The sequence below is a fragment of the Perognathus longimembris genome, chromosome 6 (genome assembly GCF_023159225.1).
Source record: "Perognathus longimembris pacificus isolate PPM17 chromosome 6, ASM2315922v1, whole genome shotgun sequence".
Classification (NCBI taxonomy): domain Eukaryota; kingdom Metazoa; phylum Chordata; class Mammalia; order Rodentia; family Heteromyidae; genus Perognathus; species Perognathus longimembris.
Genome location: NC_063166.1, coordinates 78,665,670 through 78,689,160, shown reverse-complemented (window position 1 = coordinate 78,689,160; position 23,491 = coordinate 78,665,670). Strand labels below are relative to the sequence as shown.

Here is a 23,491-nt window from a genome sequence, read left to right as displayed (position 1 = left end):
TGGTTAATTGGAGATATGAGTCTTAGGAACTTTCCTTCCCAGGCTGGCTTCAAGCCATCATCCATAGATCTTAGGCTCCTGAGTAGTTAGGAGGAATACAGGTATGAGCTACCATCATCACCTAGCTTTGTTTGTTTGTTTGTTTGCTTGGCAGTCCTGGGGCTTGGACTCAGGGGCCTGAGCACTGTCCCTGAGCTTCTTTTGCTCAAGGCTAGCACTCTACCACTTGTCACAGCACCACTTCTGGCTTTTCTGTTTATGTGGTACTGAGGAGTGGAACTCCATGCTTCATGCGTGCTAGGCAAGCACTCTGCCACGAAGGCACATTCCCAGCCCCAGTTATATGCTTTCCATCCTACTAAACCAAGGTTTTAACCTTGTGTTGCCCTCTCCACAGAATGCACTGAGTGGCAGCATGCTGGATGGAGAAATGCAAGGTGCTCATGCGGCTGACTCCCTTGGTTTTTAGTGTTTCCCCTTGGCCTCTTGCCATGAAGTGACTGCACCCATGGCGAGCATCTAGCATTTGACGTCTCACCAGCCAGGGCTTTAAATTCATGCTGTTTGTACCTAAGTGAATAATCTTGTGAATTACAGAACATATGCAGATCATACTCAATGCTTTAAAATTTCCTGTGTGCCCAGGAAAGGAAGCACAAGGCGAAGACCTAGAAGAAAAATCAGCTATAGGGCACATTTTCTTGACTCTTTAGGCACCAAATTTAAGTGGCCTAGACAAACTCAAACCAGTGTTCTTGTTTTACATATTAAAATGATACCTTATGATTTTTTAAAAAATCAGAAAAGTAAAAACTTTTAATTGATTCCAAAGTAGCAATCTCAAAATGTTGGAGCATATCATAGCTCCTCTAAAAGCGTGGCAGAAACACAGGCCAGGAACCCCTGCTTGCCATTTGAGGACTATCCCGAGGGCCGGCCCTGGGGAACCTGCTCTCCCCTGGCTCCAGGCCGCTGTGCACTCACGGAGGTGTGAAGAACCACTGCTCGGCGGCGGCTCCTAGGTTCTTCCAGAGTGTTGGTGTCGTAGCGGTGGAATTGCCCTATCTGTTTAAGAATGGCTATGTGGGGCTGGGGATATGGCCTAGTGGCAAGAGCGCTTGCCTCCTGTACTTGAAGCCCTGGGTTCGATTCCCCAGCACCACATATACAGAAAACGGCCAGAAGTGGCGCTGTGACTCAGGTGGCAGAGTGCTAGCCTTGAGCAAAAAGAAGCCAGGGACAGTGCTCAGGCCCTGAGTCCAAGGCCCAGGACTGGCAAAAAAAAAAGAAAAAGAATGGCACTGTGCACTTGGGTTTCATGGCTAGAGGAAGAAAGGGTTTGTTTTCCTCTGCATGTTGTTAGGGTCCCTCCAAAGCAGTTCACTGCAGAAACCATTTCAAATCTTTCCTGCTGGGGATCTGATTTTCTTCTAAAGTAAGGCAGTGTTTTAGAACTTGGCTGGCATATTTTCATACTAATAGGATTATGTTTTTAGACATGTCTTCAAACACAGTGCATTTGCATAAACATCTGTGTCCATGTCTAAATCTCTTCATGAGAAGTAATTGGAAGACATTCCCATTGGGATATTTTCCAAATAATCAGATATTATTACTGTACTATAAAGAAAACCTGTCTTTAGGCTCTGTATTTACTCTGTCTCTAAAAGTGTGTGTGTGTATGTATGTGTTGGTCCTGGATGTTCCTGAGCTTTTTTTGCTCAGGCCTCACACTCTACCACTTGAGCCATGTGAGAAAAAATGTCTTTTCTATCAAAGTGGATTGCTTATAGTTACACTTCCAGCTTTTTTAGTAGTTAATTGGGGATAAGAGTCTCACAGACTTTCCTGCCCAAGCTGGCTATAAACCTTGATCCTCAGATCTCAGTGTTGTATAGCTAGGATTATAGGCATGAGCCACCAGTGCCCAGCCTCAAAATGTAATTTTTTCATGGAATGCCAGTACCAGTGGATTTTAGAAAAATAATTTACTATGTATAAAAATAACCACAGCCGGGCATCAGTGGAGGCTGAGATCTGAGGGTTGTGGTTCAAAGCCAGCTGGGGCAGGAAAGTCCATGAGACTTAGCTCTGATTAGCCACCAGAAGACTGGTAGTGGTGCTGTGGCTCAAATGGTAGAGTGATAGCCTTGAGCTGAAGAGCTCAGGAACAGTGCCCAGGCCCAGAGTTCAAGCCCCATGACCAGAGGGAAGAAAAAACATCACCATCACCACCACCACAACAACAAAATGTGTGGAAGGATAAATTGCTAAGGCAATGACTAGGCTTTTTAAGCCCTGATCATAAAATTGTCCAAGGTCCAAGTGACGTATTACAGGCAACATCACATTTCTAAAATAGCTCACACTTTTCATTTGTAGGTATTTACAGTACAGTTCACTGTTGGAGATGAACTCTGGGGAACTGAAGGAACTAGTATTTCAGAAGCCAGTACACAGCTGCTGCCAAAGAAACACCATTTCCTAACTTCCAGTCTACCTTTTCCTAGGGAAGGAAAGAGTGTAGGTACTTGGATGAGCAACTTTTTTTTTGGCCAGTAATGGGGCTTGGACTCAGGGCCTGAGCACTGTCACTGGCTTCTTTTGCTCAAGGCTAGCACTCTGCCAACTTGAGCCACAGCGCCACTTCTGGCTTTTTCTATGTATGTGGTGCTGAGGAATCGCACCCAGGGCTTCATGTATGCTAGGCAAGCGCTCTACCGCTAGGCCATATTCCCAGCCCTGAGCAACTTTTAAAAGCATGTCTGGAGGCACTCACTGTTCAGCCTGATGTGAGCAGACCGTGTGTTGACCTGTGCATGTTGACCACGCAGATCCTGTGCTGCTGCCAGTGGCAGATGCTTGGCATTAGGGGCCCTCAGCCCCACTGAAGCAGCTGCACCAGTCTGCAGACCCCGACCTCTGACGTCCTTTCCGCAGAGGTGGGCAGAAGAGCAGGGGGAAAACATGATTTCTCCTGATAAGGTTGTTGGGACTACCAAAACAATGGTTTTAGATGGAACCATGTCAAGTGAATGCAGTTATGCTGATTATAATCTGTTCGTCAGAAGTGCTGGTTGTCAGTTAAAAGGAATAAGAAAATGCTACATACATACATATATACATCACACATACAAACTACTAGGTCATAGTGGTCCAAACAAGAGCCTTACAAAGCCTTACCAACGTGTGTCTGGTGACACACCTGACCACTCCCTTTGTATATGAAAATGGAATTCATTTTCCTAACAAATTGTAATGCCAAGAATGGAGCTTTCTGGATCTTTTCTGGATCTCATCTGACTTCTGCAGCTGCCTCTGTGATTTCACCCTTTCCTGGGATACTCTACCCCCTTCTGTTGTGACTCTTTGAGTGTTTTTTTTTTCTCTGTACTCCTCTTGGTAGGAATTGTGTCCTCAAGTTTAGCCAAGTACTTTGCATCCAATTGGTCCTTAATAATAAATACTATTGTTCAATAAACATAATTTTAAGTATAAGCCAGTACAGCAAATAGTGATTGCCAAAGTTAGATAATGTTGCTTAAATCTTCTCAATAAAACAAATCTGGTCCTATGGGATTTTTTTTTTTAATCGGAATTTTTTGTGTGCGTTGGAACTTAATTCTGACAACTATATTACGTGACTTTCACCAATAGTATCTTGATTTAAATGATCTCTTTCTCTCTCAATAATGTTTTGTGCTCTTGTCTATGTATTAATATAGGAAAATCACAGAAGATCCTTGATTTCTTGACCTGGCTTTTAACAATGAATTAACTCTGCCCTTTTTTTTGGGGGGGGGGGGCAGTCCTGGGCCTTGGACTCAGGGCCTGAGCACTGTCCCTGGCTTCTTCCCGCTCAAGGCTAGCACTCCGCCACTTGAGCCACAGCGCCGCTTCTGGCCGTTTTTCTGTATATGTGGTGTTGGGGAATCGAACCTAGGGCCTCGTGTATCCGAGGCAGGCACTCTTGCCACTAGGCTATCTCCCCAGCCCAACTCTGCCCTTTTGCCTAATACATTGTGTGTCCAATTCATAGAAAGCATGTTTGTGTTGTCCTTTTTTTTCTTTTTAAATCGGTCATGGGGCTTGAACTCTTGGGGCCTGAGCTCTGTCCCTGAGCTTTTCTGCTCAAGGCTAGTGCTCTACCACTTTGAGCCACAGTTCCACTTTCGATTTTCTGGTGGCTCATTGGAACTGAGTCTCGTGGACTTTACTGCTTAAGATGGCTTTGAACTGCAGTCCTCAGATCTCAGCCTCCTGAATAGCTAAGATTACAGATGTGAGCCCCCCGTGCTCAATATGTTATTCTTTTGTATTCTATCATTCTCATATCAGACATTTGGGAGACAGTTGTTTTTTTGTGTTGATTCTGTTTTGCAGAAAGCATAACTCCTATCGTTGAGCTAAATGCGCTGTGCATGAAACTGGAGAAGCCAATGTATAAGCCTGTTGACCCTTACTCTAGGATGCAGTCCACCTACAACTACAGCATGAGAGGGGGTGCTTACCCCCCAAGGTAGGTGTGCTTTGGGTTTCTTGCAGAACATGGGAAAGTATTCCTAATCTTCTTGTTGTTGTTGTTTGTTTGTTTTTGTTTTGTTTATGTGGTATCAAGGAACCAAACCCAGGGCCTTCTGTATGCTAGGCAAGCACTCTACCACTCTGCCACATTACCAGCCAGTATCCCTACTCGTTTACCTGGAGTAAAACTTACTGTAAACTGGTTTTCTCTGGACCTGCCAAGTGTGTATGTATTCTTGGCCGTGCCTTTGTTGGGGACTGTCCTGGTATTCTTTTAGCTACTGCCTGGTTCCTTATGGGCAGTGCGGCTTGGGTCTCAAACAGTCTGGCTGTAGCTCACCTTTGGCTGCCTTTTTTTGCTCAGCATTTGCAGAATTTGTGATTGTTGTTTAACAAATCTTTTCTGATTATTGAGCTGTATGTTTTGTAAATAGTTGGTAGAGTAACATGTTAATTGACACTTTCGGATGCCATGTATTGCCATAAGACTCTGGGTAGATTAAATGGAGTCTTCCTTTCCCTTTCTTTTCTCTTCTTTTCCTCCCTTCTTCCCTTTCCACCATCTTTCCTTCCTGCCCTCCTTGGGGGTGGGAGGGTGTTTCAAAAATAGAAGCTTGGAAATCTAAACGATTTCCTCTGTTGGCTGTGGGCTGTTGGGATTACTTAGCAGCAACGAAGGTCCTTTCTCCAGTCTTAAAACTCCCAGCTTCCGCAGACATGCAAGAGTGATGAGAGTCACTTCGCAAGCCCATGTTAGTGCACCCTGGGCCTGATGGAGGAGGCAGTGGGAACTTGCCAGAGCATGTATGGTGATGAGTTATCTCCTAACCCGTTTATTTTTAGGTACTTTTACCCATTTCCAGTTCCACCTTTACTTTATCAAGTTGAACTTTCTGTGGGAGGACAGCAGTTTAATGGGAAAGGAAAGACGAGACCGGCCTCAAAACATGATGCTGCCGCCAAAGCCGTGCGCGTCCTGCAGAGCGAGCCCCCGCCAGAGAGGCTGGAGGTGAGGGGCGCGTGGGGGCTGGGCGTGGATGGCCTGCAGGGCCTGCAGGGGGTGGGGTGGGTGGGATCCTGGGCAGGAGAGAGAGCACGCCTCCTGTTGGGAGACAGGTGTAATGACAGCTGCTCATCATATTGCTGTGTAATAGCCTACAAGATTGGTGCCCTGTAGCTCTCTTGGCACCCCCCACCCCCCACCCCTTTGTCCTTTTTAAGTCTTTTAGCAAGAAAGTCAGATGCCTTCTTTGTCATTCATTTTGAATGACAGGTGGTATGAGCACGTTAGAAAGTCAGATGCCTTCTTTGTCATTCATTTTGAGTAGCCGATGGTGTGAGCCAGCAAGTGTGTTAGAAAGGCTGTGACTTCACTGACTTGTGAAGAACACACGGTGAGGCCTTCGTGTGGCGGGTCAGAGTCCCCTAGCCCTCTGTGACCCGCGTTCTTTATACAGTGGTGCCTGCACTCAGTCACTGCGCGGCCAGCAAGGCCTAGCGATGCTTTCCACACTTGGCGTACGGCTCATATGTCTGGCTATCAGCAAGGCACTATACTGCCTGCCCTGGGACTCACTCAGTTTCTCTTAGTGGCCCCCTGCAGGGATTGTTTCAAGTTCCTTGTGGTGTGTGAGGGCACAGAGGTCACTGTCTTGAAGCCTGTACCTCCAAATCCCAGCCTTACTTCTCTGATGTTTCATAGTTCAAACAGGCAGAGCACCTAAATCCAAAATAGGAGGCTGGAAGGCTCATCTTGTTTGTCTTCATTGAGCTAGGTATCACGGCACATGAACTCACCATTTTAATAGTTTTAATGTGCAACTCAGTGGCTTTTAGAATATTCATAACGTGGAAGACCTCACTTTTGTTGTTGTTGGGGTTTTTGCCCATCCTAGGGCTTGAACTTGGGGCCTGGGCGCTGTCCCTGAGCCTAGAGCTCTACCACTTGAACCACAGTGCCACTTCTAGCCTTTTTGAGTAGTTAACTAGAGATAAAGGAGTCTCATGGGAACTTTTCTGCCCAGGCTGGCTTTGGGCCATAATCTTCAGATCTCAGCCTCCTGAGTTGCTAGGATTATAGGCGTGAGCCACCAGCGTTTGGCAGGATCCCACTTCTAGATAAGAAGAGTGTCAGAAAATTTAGGGTTGAGGTTTTCGTGTGTGTGTGCGTGCACACGTGTGCACATGTGTGTATGAGTGCTGTGCACTGAGGACTAACCATGGAGTCCCTTTTGCATCCCTGTCATGCAGGCACACTAAGCCTGCAGCCCTGGACCCTGTTTTTAAGCCTGTGGTGCTTGAACTTGTGGCCTGGGCACTGTCCCTTACCTTTATCACTCAAGGCTAGCGCTCTACCACTTTGAGCCACAGTGCCACTTCTGGTTTTCTGGTGGTTCATTGGAGATGGGAGGCTCATAGACTTTCCTGCCCGGGCTGACTTCAAACCGCAAGCCTCGGATCGCAGCCTCCTGAGTGGCTAGAATTACAGACGCAGGCCATCAGTGGCTGGCAAGGCCTTTCACTTTTGTGCTTGACTTTGATGTCACTGTAATTGGAGCCAGATGGCATAGGTATTTCTCGGTTCCTACAGGCAGCAGTTGCTAGATGATGGCAGAACACGGATGTATGGCTGTGTGCATCAGAATAACTTGCTAAGTTTATGAAGAAAACTGCCCGGCCCAACCCATGGGATCGGACAGCCGTCGTAGGGTAGAGCCCAGCGAGCTGGCTTCTGAGCTCGTGGGGTGACTGTCTGTGGGCAGAGGCTGGGAGCCCTGAGCTGAAGTTGTGTGGCTGCTTCCCAGTCCCGTTCCAGTTCTCCTTGGAGTGACGGCAGCTTTGCCGCGTGCCGTGGCGGTGTTGCGTTCCCGAGGCTGGCGCTAGAGGCTGAGGCGGGTGGGCTCTGCTGGGCCCGGTCCCTGCCTCTGTCGGTGCCCGCGGCTCCCCTCCACTTCCGCCCCTTCCAGGTCTGTACAGTGCAGAGGTGCTAGTGGGCACAGACTGGGTGGGAGGATGAATCACCTGTCCATCCTAACCTGGCACCGGCCTCTGACAGGTGCTGGGAAGAGGCAGTTTTAAACAGTAGCATTTTCCCTGAAAAGTTCTGTGTATGAACTACAGACATTGTTTAACTCAAAAAGTGGAAAACTAAGTAATTTATAAATTTACCACTTGCAGATAATAGTATATAGATAGCTAACGTGAATTGGTGTTGTATACTAAGTGCCCTTTTTCTCTGAAGTGTTTTTTACAAGTTAATGTCATTTGTTGTATTATTACTTGAAGGGCTCAAATGAGTACATACCCAAGAAAAACGCTTTTTTTTCCCTTTCTGTTAGTATTGGGGTCTGAGGGGGCTTTGTGGTCATTCACTTTGTTGCATCTACCAATTGAGCTCTGACTTGTTTTTTTTTTTTTTTGCTGGTTATTTTGGAAATGAGATCTCTTGGGGCTTTCTGCCTAGGCTGGCTTTGAATTGTGATTCTCTGGATCTCAGCCTCCTGAGATTATAGGCATGAGCCACTGGCACCTGGCTCCTAAGAAACTTTTTTTTTTTGCCAGTCCTGGGGCTTGAACTCAGAGCCTGGACACTGTCCTTGAGCTTCATTGCTCAAGGCTAGCACTCTACCACTTGAGCCACAGCATCACTTCTGACCTTTTTTGTTTATGTGGCACTGAGGAATGGAACCCAGGGCTTCATGCATGCTAGGCAAGCACTCTATCTCTAAGCCACATTCCCAGCCCCTAAGAAAGTTTTTAATGACTGCAGAATATTCCCTTATATGAACAATTTATTTTAACAGGGGCTTGATTGTTTAGATTGTAGTTTTCTGATTAGCAAATGAATAGCGAGTGAAATTTCTGTGTGTGTCCATGATAGTTGCTGAGGCCCCCGGTTATAGAAATGAATTGTTCAATTGAAGGACATGCATGATGATACTTACACAGCCAGTTTTTCCACCAAAGGCATGGTGCCATTTTAGGCATTTGCTAGCAGGGCATAAGCAGCCTGATTGGCCCCAGCCAGCCAGCCTGGGGAATGCTCACCTTTGATGTCCTTTCTGTTATGCTGCCCATCATTTGTAGAGCACCTGGCTCCAGACAGTAGATGGCTGGCAGAGCCAGTGACTTCGGCTTGGGAGGCAGGTGTGAGGCCTAGGTGTCTGCGAGAGGCCTGGCAGCTGCACTGTCTCAGGGGTCTGGTTAGGGGGAAGTGTCCGTGTGGAGAAGTGGGGTGCGCTCTGTGAGTCACTCAGCTGAGAGCAGGGGGTTCCCTCGGTGCAGAGGGCCTGCATTATTAGGAGTGTATGTGTGTTAGGAGCTAGATGGCGCTAGCAGCAGTCCTTGTTTCTGAGAGGGCCATGGAAATGGTTAGGGCAGGGGAGGTGTCCCCATTGACGTGGTCTGTGTGCATCCAAGGAAACAAACGAGCCAGTAGCGTGCAGCTCTGGGTATGTATGTTTGGATGTATACAGTGGGTTAATTTGAAGGTATTTCCTCTGGGGGTAGTAGTAGAAGGCATTGTTTCAGACTGTACCATTTGAAAGTTTCCATATGACTTGTGTGACATAAACAAATGCTGTCCTTCTTTGCCTTCTTGGCACAGATGGATTTAAACCAAACCCATCACCCTCTGACGACAATGCCCAGGGAGCCCCTTCGCACACTAGCTTCTGCCAGGCCCTTGCAGGAGTGATGCCACGTGACTTAGTATTTCTGCAAGCCAAGCAGAGAAGCCGAGAGAACAAAACACCCAAAACCATTGGGTCTGCGCAGCTTCTGACAGGCTCAACCCCATTCATTTCCAGACTTTATTTTGGTTTCACATAAGGAAGACATTCTTATTGGTGTAGTTATTCAGCCTGAGACAGAGGGGACATACTTTTTTTTTTTTTTTGCCAGTCCTGGGCCTTGGACTCAGGGCCTGAGCACTGTCCCTGGCTTCCTTTTTGCTCAAGGCTAGCACTCTGCCACTTGAGCCACAGCGCCACTTCTGGCCGTTTTTCTGTATATGTGGTGCTGGGGAATCAAACCCAGGGCCTCATGTATATGAGGCAAGCTCTCTTGCCACTAGGCCATATCCCCAGCCCCGAGGGGACATACTTTTAAAAGGATGCTCCTGCTATCTTTTTTTTTTTCTTTTTGCTGTTGTTGTTGTTTGAGTAGCTATCACTTGTTTTTAAAGAAAAATCTGGCCAGATCCTGGTGGTTCACACCTGTAATCTTAGCTGCTCAGGAGACTGAGATCTGAGTGTCACAGTTCAAAGCCAGCCCAGGCAGGAAAGTCCATGAGACTCTTTATGTCCAGTTAATCACAGAAAAAGCCACCCTTGAGCAAAAGGAGCTTAAGGACAAGCGCCCAGGCCTAGAGTTCAAGCCCCAGGCCACACACACACACACACACACACACACACACACACACACGGCACACACACACACACACGGCCTGGGACTACAGCTCTGGCAGAATGCTTGTCTTTCATATTTGTTGTCCTGGGTTCTAGTTCCAATAACTAAAAAAATTTGAGGGGCTGGGGATATAGCCTAGTGGCAAGAGTGCCTGCCTTGGATACACGAGGCCCTAGGTTCGATTCCCCAGCACCACATATACAGAAAACGGCCATAAGCGGCGCTGTGGCTCAAGTGGCAGAGTGCTAGCCTTGAGCGGGAAGAAGCCAGGGACAGTGCTCAGGCCCTGAGTCCAAGGCCCAGGACTGGCCAAAAAAACCAAACCAAAACAAAACCAAAAAATTTGAAAATTGTGTTGTTCTTTGTGAACATGAGTTGCTTACCTGTTGGCGTAAGTTACTATGTTGACGGTAATCAGTAGTATGTTACTATTAGTTGTAAAGTGCTGTACGTCCTGTTCCCGCTTGCGGCTAGCTTTGTTTTTTAAAGCAGGTGAGATGTGGGAGTTGGTCTGGTTTTCGTGCACAGCTCAGTGTCATTAGACGCAGCCTTGGTGCTCATCTCCGCCCATTTCCATCCTGACGGAAGCAGAAAGCCCAGTCCCCTCACACCCAGACAGCCTGTGTTCTGCCTCTACACACTTCCTGGGCCAGGCACCTACGGAAATGCCTTTTGGCTCTTGAATGCTTGCCTTATTTCAAGGCTTACCCATGTTGTAGCATGCTTCAGAATTTCATTTCCCTTTAATTAAGGCTTGTATGAAATGCCACATTTTGTCTATTCGTTTGTCTGTTGATGAACGTTTGAGTTTTACTCTTTGGCTGTGGTGGACAGTGGGGCACAAGTAACCTGAGTCTTGGGGGCGTGCCCTGTAACTCTCCTAACTTCTGGGTGACCACCCACACTGCTTTCCACCGCAGCTGTGCTGCTGCTTGTTCCCAGCGGCAGACTGCAGGCTTCCGGCTTCCTGTCAGATCGCCACCATCCTGGGACATTGACCCCAATGCATTGCTCTGATGGTTAGTGCTGTCAGACATCATGTGTATGCTGGCCATTTGTATGTCCTTTATGAATTGGGTCCTTTTATTGTTTTATGTATTGTATATTCTGGATAGAAATATAATTTGAAAATCCCATCTAGTAGGTTGTCATTAATCTTAATAGTGTTGTGTGTCATTAATCTTAATAGTGTTGTGTGTGTGTGTGTGTGTGTGTGTGTGTGTGTGTGTGTGTGTGTTTATGGGGCTTGAACTCAGGGCCTAGGTGCTGTCCATGAGCTCTTTTGCTTAAGGGTAATGGTCTACCACTGTGAACCACAGTGCTACTTTCAGTAGCACTGGTAGTTAATTGGAAATTAGTCTCATGGACTTTCCTGCCTGGGCTGGCTTTGAACTGTGATACTCAGATCTCAGCCTCCTGAGTAGCTGGGATTATAGGTGTGAGCCACTGGCACCCAACTAATAGTGTCTTTTGATACACAACAGTTTTTATATTGTGGTGGCACCAGAGTTTGAACTCAGGGTGTCATGTTGCTGCAGTTATTTTCCATATGGGTCTCATGGTTTTTGACAGGGCTGGCCTGCACTCAACAACTCTCCTTACGCCTCCCCTGTGGCGAGGACGGCCATAGACAGCACTGGGTCTGCTTGCTGACTTCCCGTCAGGGCCAGGTCTGGACTGGCTCCGCCTTTGCCTTGCGATGTAATCCTCCGGATTTCCACCTCTCTAGTAACTGAGATTAGAGGCATGAGCGACTGTCCAGCCTATAAGTGTTTAATTTGTTTGTTTTTGGTGGTACTGTAGTTGGAACTTAGAGCTCTGTGTCTGCTAGGCAGGAGTTCTGCCACTTGAGCTACACCTCCAGCCCTTTTTGTTCAGGTTATTAGTAATGCTTATTATTTATTTTTGTGCCGCTCTTGGCTTGAACTCAGAACCTGGGCATTTGTCCTAGCTTTCTTGGTGCTTATTTGGAGCTAAAAGTCTCATGGACTTTCTTTGCCTGGGCTGGTTTTGAACCATGATCTTCAGATATAAGCCTCCTGAGTAGCTAGGATTATGGGGTGAGTTCTTGGCTTGAACCTAATTTTTTTTAGTGTAGTGTTATTTTATCTTATGGTCTATTTAAAATTGGATTTCAATCCAAGCCTTTGTGAATCTGCAGCGGTTTATGGTAGCTGCGGGGAGGTTTCTGGTTTGAAGGAATAGCTCATGAAAGGCGGGCCCCGGAGCTGGGCAGTGGCGTGCCTGTAGCCCCAGCTGCTTGGGGGGGACTGAGGCGGAGCACTGTTGAGCCTAGAGTCCTCTTCCTGGTGAGGACTCGGCCTCCTGTGCAGTGCTGACTGTGCTGGCTGAGCCAAGTAGGTCAGGTTAGTAGGAGAACTGTCATAGATCTGGGATAAACCCTATGTTGTTTTAACCTACAGTTTTTATTTATGTTACTTTTAATGACAGCCTGTCATGTTGGTCTATCCTGGGCGGCCCTGCCTGATGAACTCACTGAAGAAAATGCGTGGACCAGCTCTTGGGCAGCCAGGAGCTAGGAAACAGTTTGCAAAGACCAGTGGCTCTCACTGAGTTCTAGTGCCCACCCACTGAGCTGGTCTGGTTCCTCCTGCCATCACTACCCAGTATGAACTCTGTGTCTCCAGCTTGTAGAGGAGGCCCGTTCACCCTGTGGAGGAGCCCACGGCCCCCATAACCCTCCTCGTCCCTGCGGCAGGACCTCTGCCCAGGCTGAGAAGGTCTGCCTGTGGTAGAAGAGCCATGGCAATTTAGTAATGTCTGTCTGTATTTTTGTTCAGTAGCCAAATAAGAAGCCTACTTTGTGTGCGTGCGTGTGCGCACTTGTGTGTGTGTACACATGTGAGTGCACATGCATACCAGTCCTGGGGCTTGAACTCAGAGCACTGTCCCTGAGCTTTTGTACTAAAGGCTTGGTGGTTAATTGGATACGCCTCACAGACTTTTCTTCCTAGGCTGGCTTTGAAGGGCAAATCTCAGATCTCAGCCTCCTGAATAGCTAGGATTATAGGTGTGAGCCTACCTAGTGGATTTCTGAGCTGCGCTGTTTGTTGGGATACCGTTTATTTAAATTTTTTCCCCCAGTCCTGGGGCTTCAACTGAGGGCCTGAGTACTGTTCCTGAGCTTCTTTTGCTCAAGGCTAGCCCTCTACCACTTGAGCAACAGCGCCACTTCTGGCCTTTTCTGTTTATGTAGCACTGAAGAATGGAACCCAGGGCTTCATGCATACCAGGCAAGCACTCTACCACTAAGTCACATTCCCAGCCCATATTTAATCTTTAATATCCCATGAGACAGAACTGAGGATGTGGCTCAAGTATAGGGGTTTTGCCTAGTAAGTGAGGTCGTAAGTTCAGTCCCCAGTACTGATAGGAAACAAAAGCACCCAGTGAGGTGGTCTGCGAGCACCTTCATCACCGTGTCCTTGTGGATCTGTAAAGGCAAAAAACTCTGCTTTCACAGTTTTTTATGGCATCTGGGATGGTGATTGTTGATGGTTCTAAATAAAAGCTAACACGAAGTAATTCTTCTTTTAGATTAATGGAAGAGAATCTGAAGAAGAAAATCTCAATAAGTCTGAAATAAGTCAAGTATTTGAGATTGCACTTAAACGGAACTTACCTGTGAATTTCGAGGTAAGCCTATTTTACATCTAGGACTTTGTTTATGAAGTCCCTGTTAGGAGTCCCCATAGGAATGACTCTGCTCCCATACCCCTGGAGCGGTCGTGAGCGGCTACGATTCGCCCTCCACGTGGAGCAGGGCTTAGGCTCTTCTTGGCCTGGCTGTGAACTTCCTGAAGTGGGCGGTGGCGTGCTGGCTTTGTTCCCTTTGGCTCTCCTAGAGAGGATCTGTTTCCACCTGTCTGAAAAGCAACTTCACCTCCAGTTCAAATAAGATTTTCCTTCAGTGGTTGTGTTAGACTTTGTGTTGCTGGGCCAGTGAAATAAAGGAGGAAGGACTTACTTGACCCCCATCTCAGAGGTCATTTGATGTTTGGCTGACCCCCATTGCCTTTTGACCTTTGAAAGGTAGAACTAGCATGGCCGAAGACCATGGGGGAGGAGAGCTGCTCACTCTCGGCAGAGAGGGCCCCACAGAGGCAGCGGTGAGGCCAGTGCCCCGCTCTGGTCCCCCACTGCCCTCCCGGCCTCTCCCCGGCCAGTCAGGCTGCCGTCCGCCCACTCACTGCCGTGCTTCTCCCAAATCTTGGCAGAAGGATTTAGGGTTCACCATTGGGCAGGGGCTGCCCCTCAGCTCACTTTTTAAAAATTTCCAGTCCTGGGGCTTGAACTCAGGGCCTGGGCACTGTCCCTGGTTTCTTTTTGCTCAAGGCTAGCACTCTACATCTTGAGCCACAGCACCACTTCCAGCTTTTTCTGTACATGTGGTGCTGAGGAATCGAACCCAGAGCTTGGTGCATGCTAGGCAAGCGCTCTACCTCTAAACTACATCCCCAGCCGTGGCTTTGTTTATTTATTTATTTATTTATTTATTTATTTATTTATTTTTGCCAGTCCTGGGCCTTGGACTCAGGGCCTGAGCACTGTCCCTGGCTTCTTTTTGCTCAAGGCTAGCACTCTGCCACTTGAGCCACAGCGCCACTTCTGGCCGTTTTCTCTATATGTGGTGCTGGGGAATCGAACCCAGGGCCTCATGTATATGAGGCGAACACTCTTGCCACTAGGCCATATCCCCAGCCGTGGCTTTATTTATTTTTAATATGCAAAAGTCGTGAGTGGCTCCACCTGTGCAGCTGCTGCAGCCGGTTTGTGCTTTGGTGCCGGCTTCTGCGGGCACTCGCACCTGCTGTACATAACTCACTTTGTTAGTGTCCACTTTTTGATTTTGTTTTGATTTTTTTGCATAGCATGTGTGTGTGCACTCATGTGCAAGAGCTAGAGAGAGATCTGTGCCCAGAGGGTGCTGGCCGGGAGGAGCGGGTACCCAGGTCTCCCGTCCGCGCCTGCTCGTCATGAGCGCCAGACTCCACGATGTAGAGCAGTGTGAAAAGTGGAGGGAAGGCAGCAGAAACGCCGGAGCACTCGGCCTGCGCCTGTCCGTATCTGTGTGTCTCCCGCACGGGGCCGCCCCTCCTGCCCCAAGACCAGGCTTCCTGGGACGCGAGTGTGCCAACCAGTGCGTCCTACCACTTGCGACAAGTGTCTGTCACGCTTTCACTCAGTCTTTCCCTCTGCCACAGGTGGCCCGGGAGAGCGGCCCACCCCACATGAAGAGCTTTGTCACCAGGGTTTCGGTTGGGGAGTTTGTAGGGGAAGGTGAGGGTAAGAGCAAGAAGATCGCCAAGAAGAACGCGGCCAGAGCCGTGCTGGAGGAGCTCAAGAAGCTGCCGCCATTGCCTACGGTGGAGAGGGTGAAGCCCAGAATCAAAAAGAAAACCAAAGCCCCGAGCAAGGTGAGGCAGGGAGGAGGGGGGCCCGGGAGGATGGAGGACCATGGGCTGAGTGCCTGCCTCCCCGCCCCCCCCCCATCAGAACAGCAGCCCAATCCCATCCGAGGACACTGCTGGCCCCTCTTGTCCCCTGCCTTAAATGTAGTCTTCTGCAGCCCCCCTGAAGTCACTGCTGTGGCTTCCGGCCGCCAGAGGCCTCGGCAATGGTTTCAGGGTTTTAAGCTGTTAAGAAAGCTGGGAGCCATTGTAGCATGGCGGCCTTCCCGTCCACAGGCTCCCTGCCCCGTCGTCAGCCACCGTGAGTGGCACGTGTTTAAAGGTGGTACATGTGGCTGGGCACCTGGAACCCTAGCTACTCGGGAGGCTGGGATCTGAGGACCATGGTTCAAAGCCAGCCTGGGCAGGAAAGTCTGTGAGACTCTTATCTCCAATTAACCACCAGGAAATTGGAAGTGGCGCTGTGGCTCAAGTGGTAGAGCACTAGCCTTGAGCAGAAGAGCTCAGGGACGGCGCCCAGGCTGAGTTCAGCCCCATGACTGACCTCCCTCTCCCCCCCCCCCCCCCAAAAGTAATACATGTTAATGTTGGCTTGCTAAGATTTTTTTATTTTATTTTTTTTGCCAATCCTGGGTCTTGAACTCAGGGCCTGGGCTCTGTCCCTGAGCTTCTTTTGCTCAAGGCTGGCACCCTCCCTCTTGAGCCACAACACTACTTTCTGGCCTTTTCTATGAGGGCTGCATGCGTGCTAGGCCAGCGCTCTACCACTAAGCCACCTTCCCAGCCTGGCTTGCTAAGATTTAAAAGAGCCTTGAGATAACTGTAGAAAATCATAAGGCATCTTTTAATGTTTAGAGTTGTTTTTTTTTTTTTAAAGATTTGCTTAGCTGGGCACTGGTGGCTCACGCCTATAATCCTAGCTACTGGGAAATTAATATGTGAGGATCACAGTTCAAAGCCAGCCCAGGTAGGAAAGTCCCTGAGACTGTGATCTCCAGTAAACCACTAAAAAAGCCAATAGTAGAGCTGTGGTTCAAGTCTTAGAGCGCCAGACTTGAACAGAAAAGCTCCGGGACAGCGCCCAGGTCCCGCAGGAAGGTCTGATCACTTCCTGGCATTGTACCTCTGCACTGGCCAGCTCCTTTCCGTGAGTAACGTGGCACTTGTTGCTCCTCAGCCACAGACCGGCCCAGAATACGGCCAGGGGATGAACCCGATCAGCAGGCTGGCCCAGATCCAGCAGGCCAAAAAGGAGAAGGAGCCGGAGTACGTGCTGCTCCTGGAGCGAGGCCTCCCTCGCCGCAGGGAGTTCGTGATGCAGGTGGGTTGGTGTGGCGGCGGGGGCGGCCTCCACCCTGGCTGGGGAAGGTCGCCTGGCCGCCCGCTGCCATCAGACGCCGAGGCTGAGCCTCGGGCCGGCCTGTGGTGATGTCGCGGTCCGCCGCGGGCACCCGTCTCCACGTGCAGCCCAGCCATAGGGACAGGTGGGGAGGAGTGTGGGTTGGGGTGGTGTAGGCACTGCCCCCCCCCCCAAGGGTCGAGGACTCCGTTCTTTACAGAAGGTAAACGTCCCATCTCGTTCCTAAAGCTCGTCTGCCTTCCGATTCCTCTGAAACTTGGTTTCTTGAGTATTTACTCCGTGCAGACGTTCAGGCCAGGCGCAGTGGCTCGTGCCAGCCGTCGTGCTCGGGAGGCTGGGATGGGGAGGACCGTGGTCTCGTCTAGGTCCCCAGACTTGTCTGCTGAAAGGGTCCCCAGCTGTGGTGGGAAGCCTAGCCCAGGTGTTTGGACGTGTGTGGGGGCAAAAATAACCACCGCAAAATAGGACTGGAGGTGTGGCTCAGCAGCACAAGCGTCTGCCTATCTGCCTGGCAGGTGTGTGACCAGCGGCGTGTCTGCCTGTAGATGTGTGTGTGGCTCGGCGGTAGGAGTGTGTGTCCGCCCGGCAGATGTGGAGCCCTGAGCATTGTCGATGGAAAGCTCTCTCCGTGAGAGCTTGCTAGGAGGCTCTGGCATGGAGCGCTGGCGGCTCGCACACCCATGACGGAAGACCGTCCTCCTCCCCGCTTCGGGGATGCTCTGGTCATCAGCAGAGTGTGCAGCTTCGGGAACGACGCACGTGGGGGGGAGGGGCGGGACAGGTGCCGAGCCAGCCAGATCAGCCGAGTCACGTCATCCTCGCAGCCAATTCTTTTTCCTTTTTTTTTTTTTTTTTCCGGGCCTGGGCACTGTCCTTGAACTTCACTGTGCTCAAGACTCGCACTCTGTGGTGGGGAATGTGGCTTAGTGGTAGAGTGCCTGCCTCGTATACATGAAGCCCTGGGTTCGATTCCCCAGCACCACATAAATAGAAAACGGCCAGAAGAGGAGCTGTGGCTCAAGTGGCAGAGTGCTAGCCTTGAGCAAAAAGAAGCCAGGGACAGTGCAAAAAGTGCTCAGGCCTTGAGTTCAAGCCCCAGGACTGGCAAAAAAAAGACTAGCGCTCGACCATTTTCGGCCTTTTCTGTTTATATGGTACTGAGGGATCGAACCCAAGGGCTTCCTTTCACGCGTGCTAGGCAAGCGCCCTACAGCCGCACTTGCAGCCCCAGACTCTCTTGTTTAACCTTTCCTTTTCTCGTGACAAACAGTCTGCAGAGGGGGAGGGGCTGCACCTGAGACTTGGCTGTCTGGGTTTTGTTTACCTACACTTGCCCTGGGGGAATTCTGGAGGAATACAGCTGATTTTACATTGCACACGATGGGCATGTGCCGTGCGTTCGGCCCTCCCGTGTGCTAGCCGGCCCTCCCGTGTGCTAGCCAGGCCCTCCCGTGTGCTAGCCGGCCCTCCCGTGTGCTAGCCGGCCCTCCCGTGTGCTAGCCAGGCCCTCCCGTGTGCTAGCCGGCCCTCCCGTGTGCTAGCCGGCCCTCCCGTGTGCTAGCCAGGCCCCCCCGTGTGCTAGCCAGGCCCCCCCGTGTGCTAGCCGGGCTGCGGGACGGGCGGCGCTTGAGGCTGCGCCTGCACAGACCCAGGCCCGGGCCGGCGGTTCCAGGTTTTTCCTGGAGGACCTGAGGGGGCGCTGCTGTTGGGGGCTGTGGCCCTGCCCAGCTTCGAAGGGGCGGAGCCGAGCGTGCTGGGTCCTAGGGAAGGCGGCATGGCTTGAGACATCGGGACACACGCGGGCGTGAGATCCACCTCTGCGGCACGCATGCGCTGCCCTCGCAGACGCCGTCACGCGGGGCGCAAGGCAGGTGGCGGGCGTTGAGAACAGAACGTGGGGAGCAGCGTGCCCCTTGGAAATGCTGACTTGCTGTCTCTGCGAGTTGCACAGTGGTTTTCGGAGGCGGCGGGAGTGTAGGTGGTGTGTAAAGTACGTGGCTCTGGGCGTCGCACACTTGTGATCGTCATCTGCACTCTAGCTTCTTGTTGAGGAGCTAGCCGCTCGCTGGGGCTCCGCGGTTCCCACCCCGCCCGCTTCGCTTCTGGTGGTTCTGGGGTTACAGATTAAGGTCGGCATTTGCTCACCGCTCGACCCCCCTTTGCTTTCCGCTGGTGTTTCTCAGGTTGGGTTAGCGTTGTCCTTGCCTTGTTCATTCTGCACAGCGCTCGTCGTGGCGGGGATTCCCTTCGTGACGACGCGCAGGCCGCGTTGTCTTCCTTTCTTCCGGGCGGGATGGCTTTCACCCCGGTCCTCCCGTCTCTGGGTCAGCGGGCGCTGCGGGCATGAGCGCTGGGCGGCCGCGGTGCCGCCGTGGGTGGACAGTGCGGCTTGGGAGCGTGGACTGCGCGCGTGCTACGTCCGTGTGAAAACCGCCGTGGCTAGCAGGAGCCCCCCGAGTTCCTGAGCGTGCGACTTCTCTGCCCTAGCGGAGCAGGGGTGTCTGGAGCGCCCCGGGAGGGTGCGAGCTCGGCTCTGTTGCTGCTTCCCGCAGGTGAAGGTGGGCAATCACACCGCAGAGGGCGCGGGCACCAACAAGAAGGTGGCCAAGCGCAACGCCGCCGAGAACATGCTGGAGATCCTGGGGTTCAAGGTCCCGCAGACGCAGCCCGCCAAGCCTGCGCTCAAGTCCGAGGAGAAGGTGACTGCCGGGCTCCGCCGCCGCCGGGTGTCGGGCCTGCCCCCCGCGTGGCGGCCGTTGGCTTGAGGAGCGGGCGTCACTGCGACATCCGTGCGTGGACACCGCCCGCGGCCACCCGTGCCCGGCCTGGCTTGGCCCCGGTGTCGTTTTCTGTGCGGTGGCTCTGGCGTCGCCCGTGGTCACCGCTGGCCGCTCCTCTCCCCGCGCGCCTTGACCGCCAGGGTGGAGGTCACCGCACAGGGCCGCCCGCCCCGCCCCCGCCCCGCCCGCCGCTGAGGCCTGCCCGGCCTGGGCCGCGCCCCAGGTGCCCGTGACCCTGCAGGAGGGACGGCCCCACACCCGCCTCCCCGTGGGCGCTCGGCGGAGCCCGTGGAGGGCCGGGGCCCCCGCGCGGATTCGTAATCACGGCCTTTTCTCTTTCCCAAGACGCCCGTGAAGAAGCCGGGGGACGGAAGGAAAGTGACCTTTTTTGAGCCTGGGACGGGGGAGGAGAACGGGACGAGTAAGTGTCGGCCTGGCCCCGGGCGCCCGTGGGCCGTGGGGTGGCGCGCGCGTGTGCGGGGGCCGTGACGTGACGTGACGTGACGTGACGCGACCCTGCGCTGTCTGCCAGGCCACAGGGAGGACGAGTTCCGGACGCCCCACCTCAGCCACCCGCAGCTGCCCGCCGGCATCCTCCCCATGGTGCCCGAGGTGGCCCAGGCCGTGGGCGTCAGCCAAGGACATCACACCAAAGACTCCCCCCGCGCCGCCCCGAACCCCGCCAAGGCCACGGTAACTGCCATGATAGCCCGAGAGTTGTTGTACGGGGGCACCTCGCCCACAGCCGAGACCATTTTAAAGAATAACATCTCTTCAGGCCACGCACCCCACGGACCCCTCACAAGACCCTCTGAGCAGCTGGACTTCCTGTGCAGAGTCCAGGGGCTCCAGGTGAGCGGGGCTGAGCGGGGCTGGAGGACCCAGCGCCCCCCCCCCCCCAGCTGGGACTCCTGGGACAGTGCTCGCCCGAGGCCCAGACGGCGGGGCGGGATGGGACAGGACAGCAAGCGCCGCAGCCGGGACCATGGAAAGCGCTGCCCGGCCAGCACGGAGCGGCCTAGCCCAGGGCCACTGCCACCCGAGAGCAGACTCCCGGGGCGGGCCGGCCTGCGCCCTAGAGAGGGGATGGGGTGGCCCCGCAGGAGAGGGCCTCCCTCTGTCGCCTCCCTCCCCCTCCTCTCCCTCCCCTGTCCCAGCAGCTTCCACGCGGGCCTCAGTTCTCTCTCCCCTTCCAGGTTGAATACAAAGACTTCCCCAAAAACAACAAGAATGAGTTTGTGTCTCTAATCAACTGCTCCTCCCAGCCGCTCCTCATCAGCCACGGCATCGGCAAGGACGTGGAGTCCTGCCACGACATGGTACGCCTGCCTGCGGGGACAGGGCGGCTGTGGAGGGGCCTGCGTGGATCAGGCGGACTTCAGCCCTAGCGGCCTGGCTCCCTTCCCTCCTGAAGGCGAAGGCTCGGGGAAAGGGGGGGAGTGGCTACGAGTGGTCCTGAATAAGCCCCGCCCCCGGCACAAGCCCCACCCACCACCCCGGGAGGTGGACAGGACCACGCTCCCTGCTGAGCGCGGGAGGCTTTTGTTCCCTTGAAAGCAAGATAGGAAACTTGTGGTCTGGTTGCAGAGGTGAACAGTTCTAAGAAATGAATGACAAAATGGATGAGGGAGTCGGCGTGGCAGTGTGGGTTTTGGGTGCAGTGCCGGGCTTGAGCCGGGCTGGACGCTGTTCCTGAGCTGCTTTTGCTCAAGGCTCTCTCCCTTGAGCCTCAGCGCCACTTCCAGCCTTTCCCGTGTCTGTGGTGCTGAGGACTCGAACCCAGGGCTTCGTGCACGTGGGGTGAGCTCTGCCATGAGGCCGCATCCCCGGCTGCTGGCTGAGTAATTTTTTAAATTAGCTTTTTTTTTGGGGGGCCAGTCCTGGGCCTTGGACTCAGGGCCTGAGCACTGTCCCTGGCTTCTTCCCGCTCAAGGCTAGCACTCTGCCACTTGAGCCACAGCGCCGCTTCTGGCCGTTTTCTGTATATGTGGTGCTGGGGAATCGAACCCAGGGCCTCATGTATACGAGGGAAGCAGTCTTGCCACTAGGCCATATCCCCAGCCCCAGATTTGCATTTTACCAGGTGCAATAAACTCCGGAAAGCGGGCAGTGGCGCTGTGGCTCGCGCAGTGCGCCGGCCTGGAGCTTCTGTCAGGCCAGAGTTCAAGCCTCAGGACTAAAAAAAGAAAGCGATTGGATTCTAAATGGAGGCACTGTGCTGGGTTAGGGCAGTGCCCGGGTCTGGCCGTGGGGTCACTTGTCTCCCCGCGTCCCCCAGGCTGCGCTGAACATCCTGAAGCTGCTGACGGAGCTGGACCAGCAGAGCGCGGAGGTGCCGAGGACGGGCAGCGGGCCGCTGGCAGTGTGAGTGCCCCGCCCCCGCTCCCCCACCCCCGCCGCCCTGGACGCTGGGGGGGGGGGCGGCCAGTGCGGGGGGCCTGTGGATGGGGGCGGCCAGCGCCTTCATTCTGGTCATTGTCTCTTTCTCCCGTGAAGGTGTGGGAGGTGCTGAACCCTACCTGGCCCGAGCCACGAACCCCAGCATAGACACTGAGAATACTGAACCTGCTTTGAACATTTGGACTCTGATCTCTGCGGTGGCGGCGTGGAGAGAGCGGCGGCCATGGAGACGGAGAGGCCCGAGCCGGCGCCTCCCTCCTGATGGTTGCTGTGGCCGCGTGTTGACAGCGCATGGCCGTCACTGGCCCGCGGAGGTTTGGGACAATCCTGGACAGAGGCCTTACTCGCTCCAGCCGAAAGTACCAGAGAAAATCCAATGCTTCCTGCTCGGTGTGGCCCAACTCTGGGGGACCCTGGCCCGCCGGCCCCCCTCCCACACCTCCCCCACTGCTTCCTCTTCCCAGTGATTCGTATTCTTGGTTTCCTTATTTCCTTTTTGATTGATAAGACACTATATAAACTTTTCATTCGAGAGTTTCTCTATTGTATCTAGTTCTCTAGCACACGTTAGAACCTTGTCCGAGGCTGACATTACCATATCCTAACCGGCAGAGCCGCAGCCATGGCACACGTTTACCAGACTAAGCCGGGACAGCCGAGCGGCGCCAAGGGGCCGCGGTCCTGGGCCTCGGCGCCCCGAAGCCCCGACTAGTGCATGAATTGGACAGTGTAGCAAGTCTGGACCCACCGTCACCCGCTCCGTCTGATTGTTAACGCGGCAGGACTCACACACGAGCCTTCGTGGGGAAGATGATTAGTGAAATTGTGTCCACATTGCCCTCGAGGAAGCCTTGCCGCACGCGGGGGGTCACCTGGGCCTGCTCCGTGCGGAGCCTCCGCGCCGCGGGGGTGGGGAGTGGGGGGGAGGCAGTGGCTGCGTGCAGCTGGGTTGCTGTTGGTATGCTGTTGTGCGCAGGTGTGTGTGCGCGTGTGTGTGCAGGTGCGAGGCACAGTAGTAGCCTTGCTAGTTAAGTACTACTCAGTTTATGCTGGAACTTTCTCTCCCCATGGAATGTAAGGAAAAAAAATGTCATCCACAAATGGTAATACTAAATTTTTTTTGTTAATTTATTTTCAAATGCCACTACTGCTAGGTCGATCCCTCCAATTCAGCCCTTTTCCCTTTTTTAAAGGAAAAATTTGTAATGCTTGTGATTCCGTCTGGGCAATTATCTGACGATCTGAAATAACTTTATATCAAACCATTGATCAATAAACAGCTACTAATGAAGCTTTTGGGCCTGTGAGCAGTAACTGAAGAGGGGGCGGCAGGAGGGGGTGGGGCGTCTCACTGTGGCCTGTGACCTCACCTGACGATGGAGACGGCCGACTGCGGGGAGAGCCTGGAAGGTCAGCCATGGAACAGGCGCTGTGACCTGAGCTCAGCCAAACCATGGAAGCGGGAAAAAGACTGACGCTTTTTTTTGAGAGGCTATTGGGGTTTGAACTGCTGGGCTTCTCATTTTGCTGGCTGGTCAGGCTGGTGCTCTACTGAGCCACATAGCCAGTGTGGCTGTTTGCTGGTT

At 52.6% G+C, this 23,491-nt stretch overlaps 1 protein-coding gene across 9 annotated transcripts in view; it reads left to right on the top strand.

Moving 5' to 3' along the window:
- The window catches only part of Stau1 (staufen double-stranded RNA binding protein 1), a 69,519-nt gene that overhangs the window by 25,849 nt on the left and 20,179 nt on the right, over positions 1 to 23,491 (top strand). For 3 of the 9 annotated variants that reach the window (XM_048349596.1, XM_048349601.1, XM_048349597.1), the window contains 11 exons: positions 4,384 to 4,519; positions 5,368 to 5,533; positions 13,492 to 13,590; positions 15,141 to 15,371; positions 16,543 to 16,686; positions 19,278 to 19,424; positions 19,851 to 19,926; positions 20,038 to 20,357; positions 20,702 to 20,824; positions 21,784 to 21,869; positions 22,002 to 23,196. In XM_048349596.1, coding sequence (XP_048205553.1) covers positions 4,422 to 4,519; positions 5,368 to 5,533; positions 13,492 to 13,590; positions 15,141 to 15,371; positions 16,543 to 16,686; positions 19,278 to 19,424; positions 19,851 to 19,926; positions 20,038 to 20,357; positions 20,702 to 20,824; positions 21,784 to 21,869; positions 22,002 to 22,017 — 1,506 coding nt within the window. In that variant the 5' untranslated portion in view covers positions 4,384 to 4,421 and the 3' untranslated portion in view covers positions 22,018 to 23,196. Of the gene's footprint in view, positions 1 to 2,382; positions 2,528 to 4,383; positions 4,520 to 5,367; positions 5,534 to 13,491; positions 13,591 to 15,140; positions 15,372 to 16,542; positions 16,687 to 19,277; positions 19,425 to 19,850; positions 19,927 to 20,037; positions 20,358 to 20,701; positions 20,825 to 21,783; positions 21,870 to 22,001; positions 23,197 to 23,491 lie in introns of those variants that run through there. The other 6 variants (XM_048349600.1, XM_048349598.1, XM_048349599.1 and 3 more) reach the window with 4 other exon arrangements.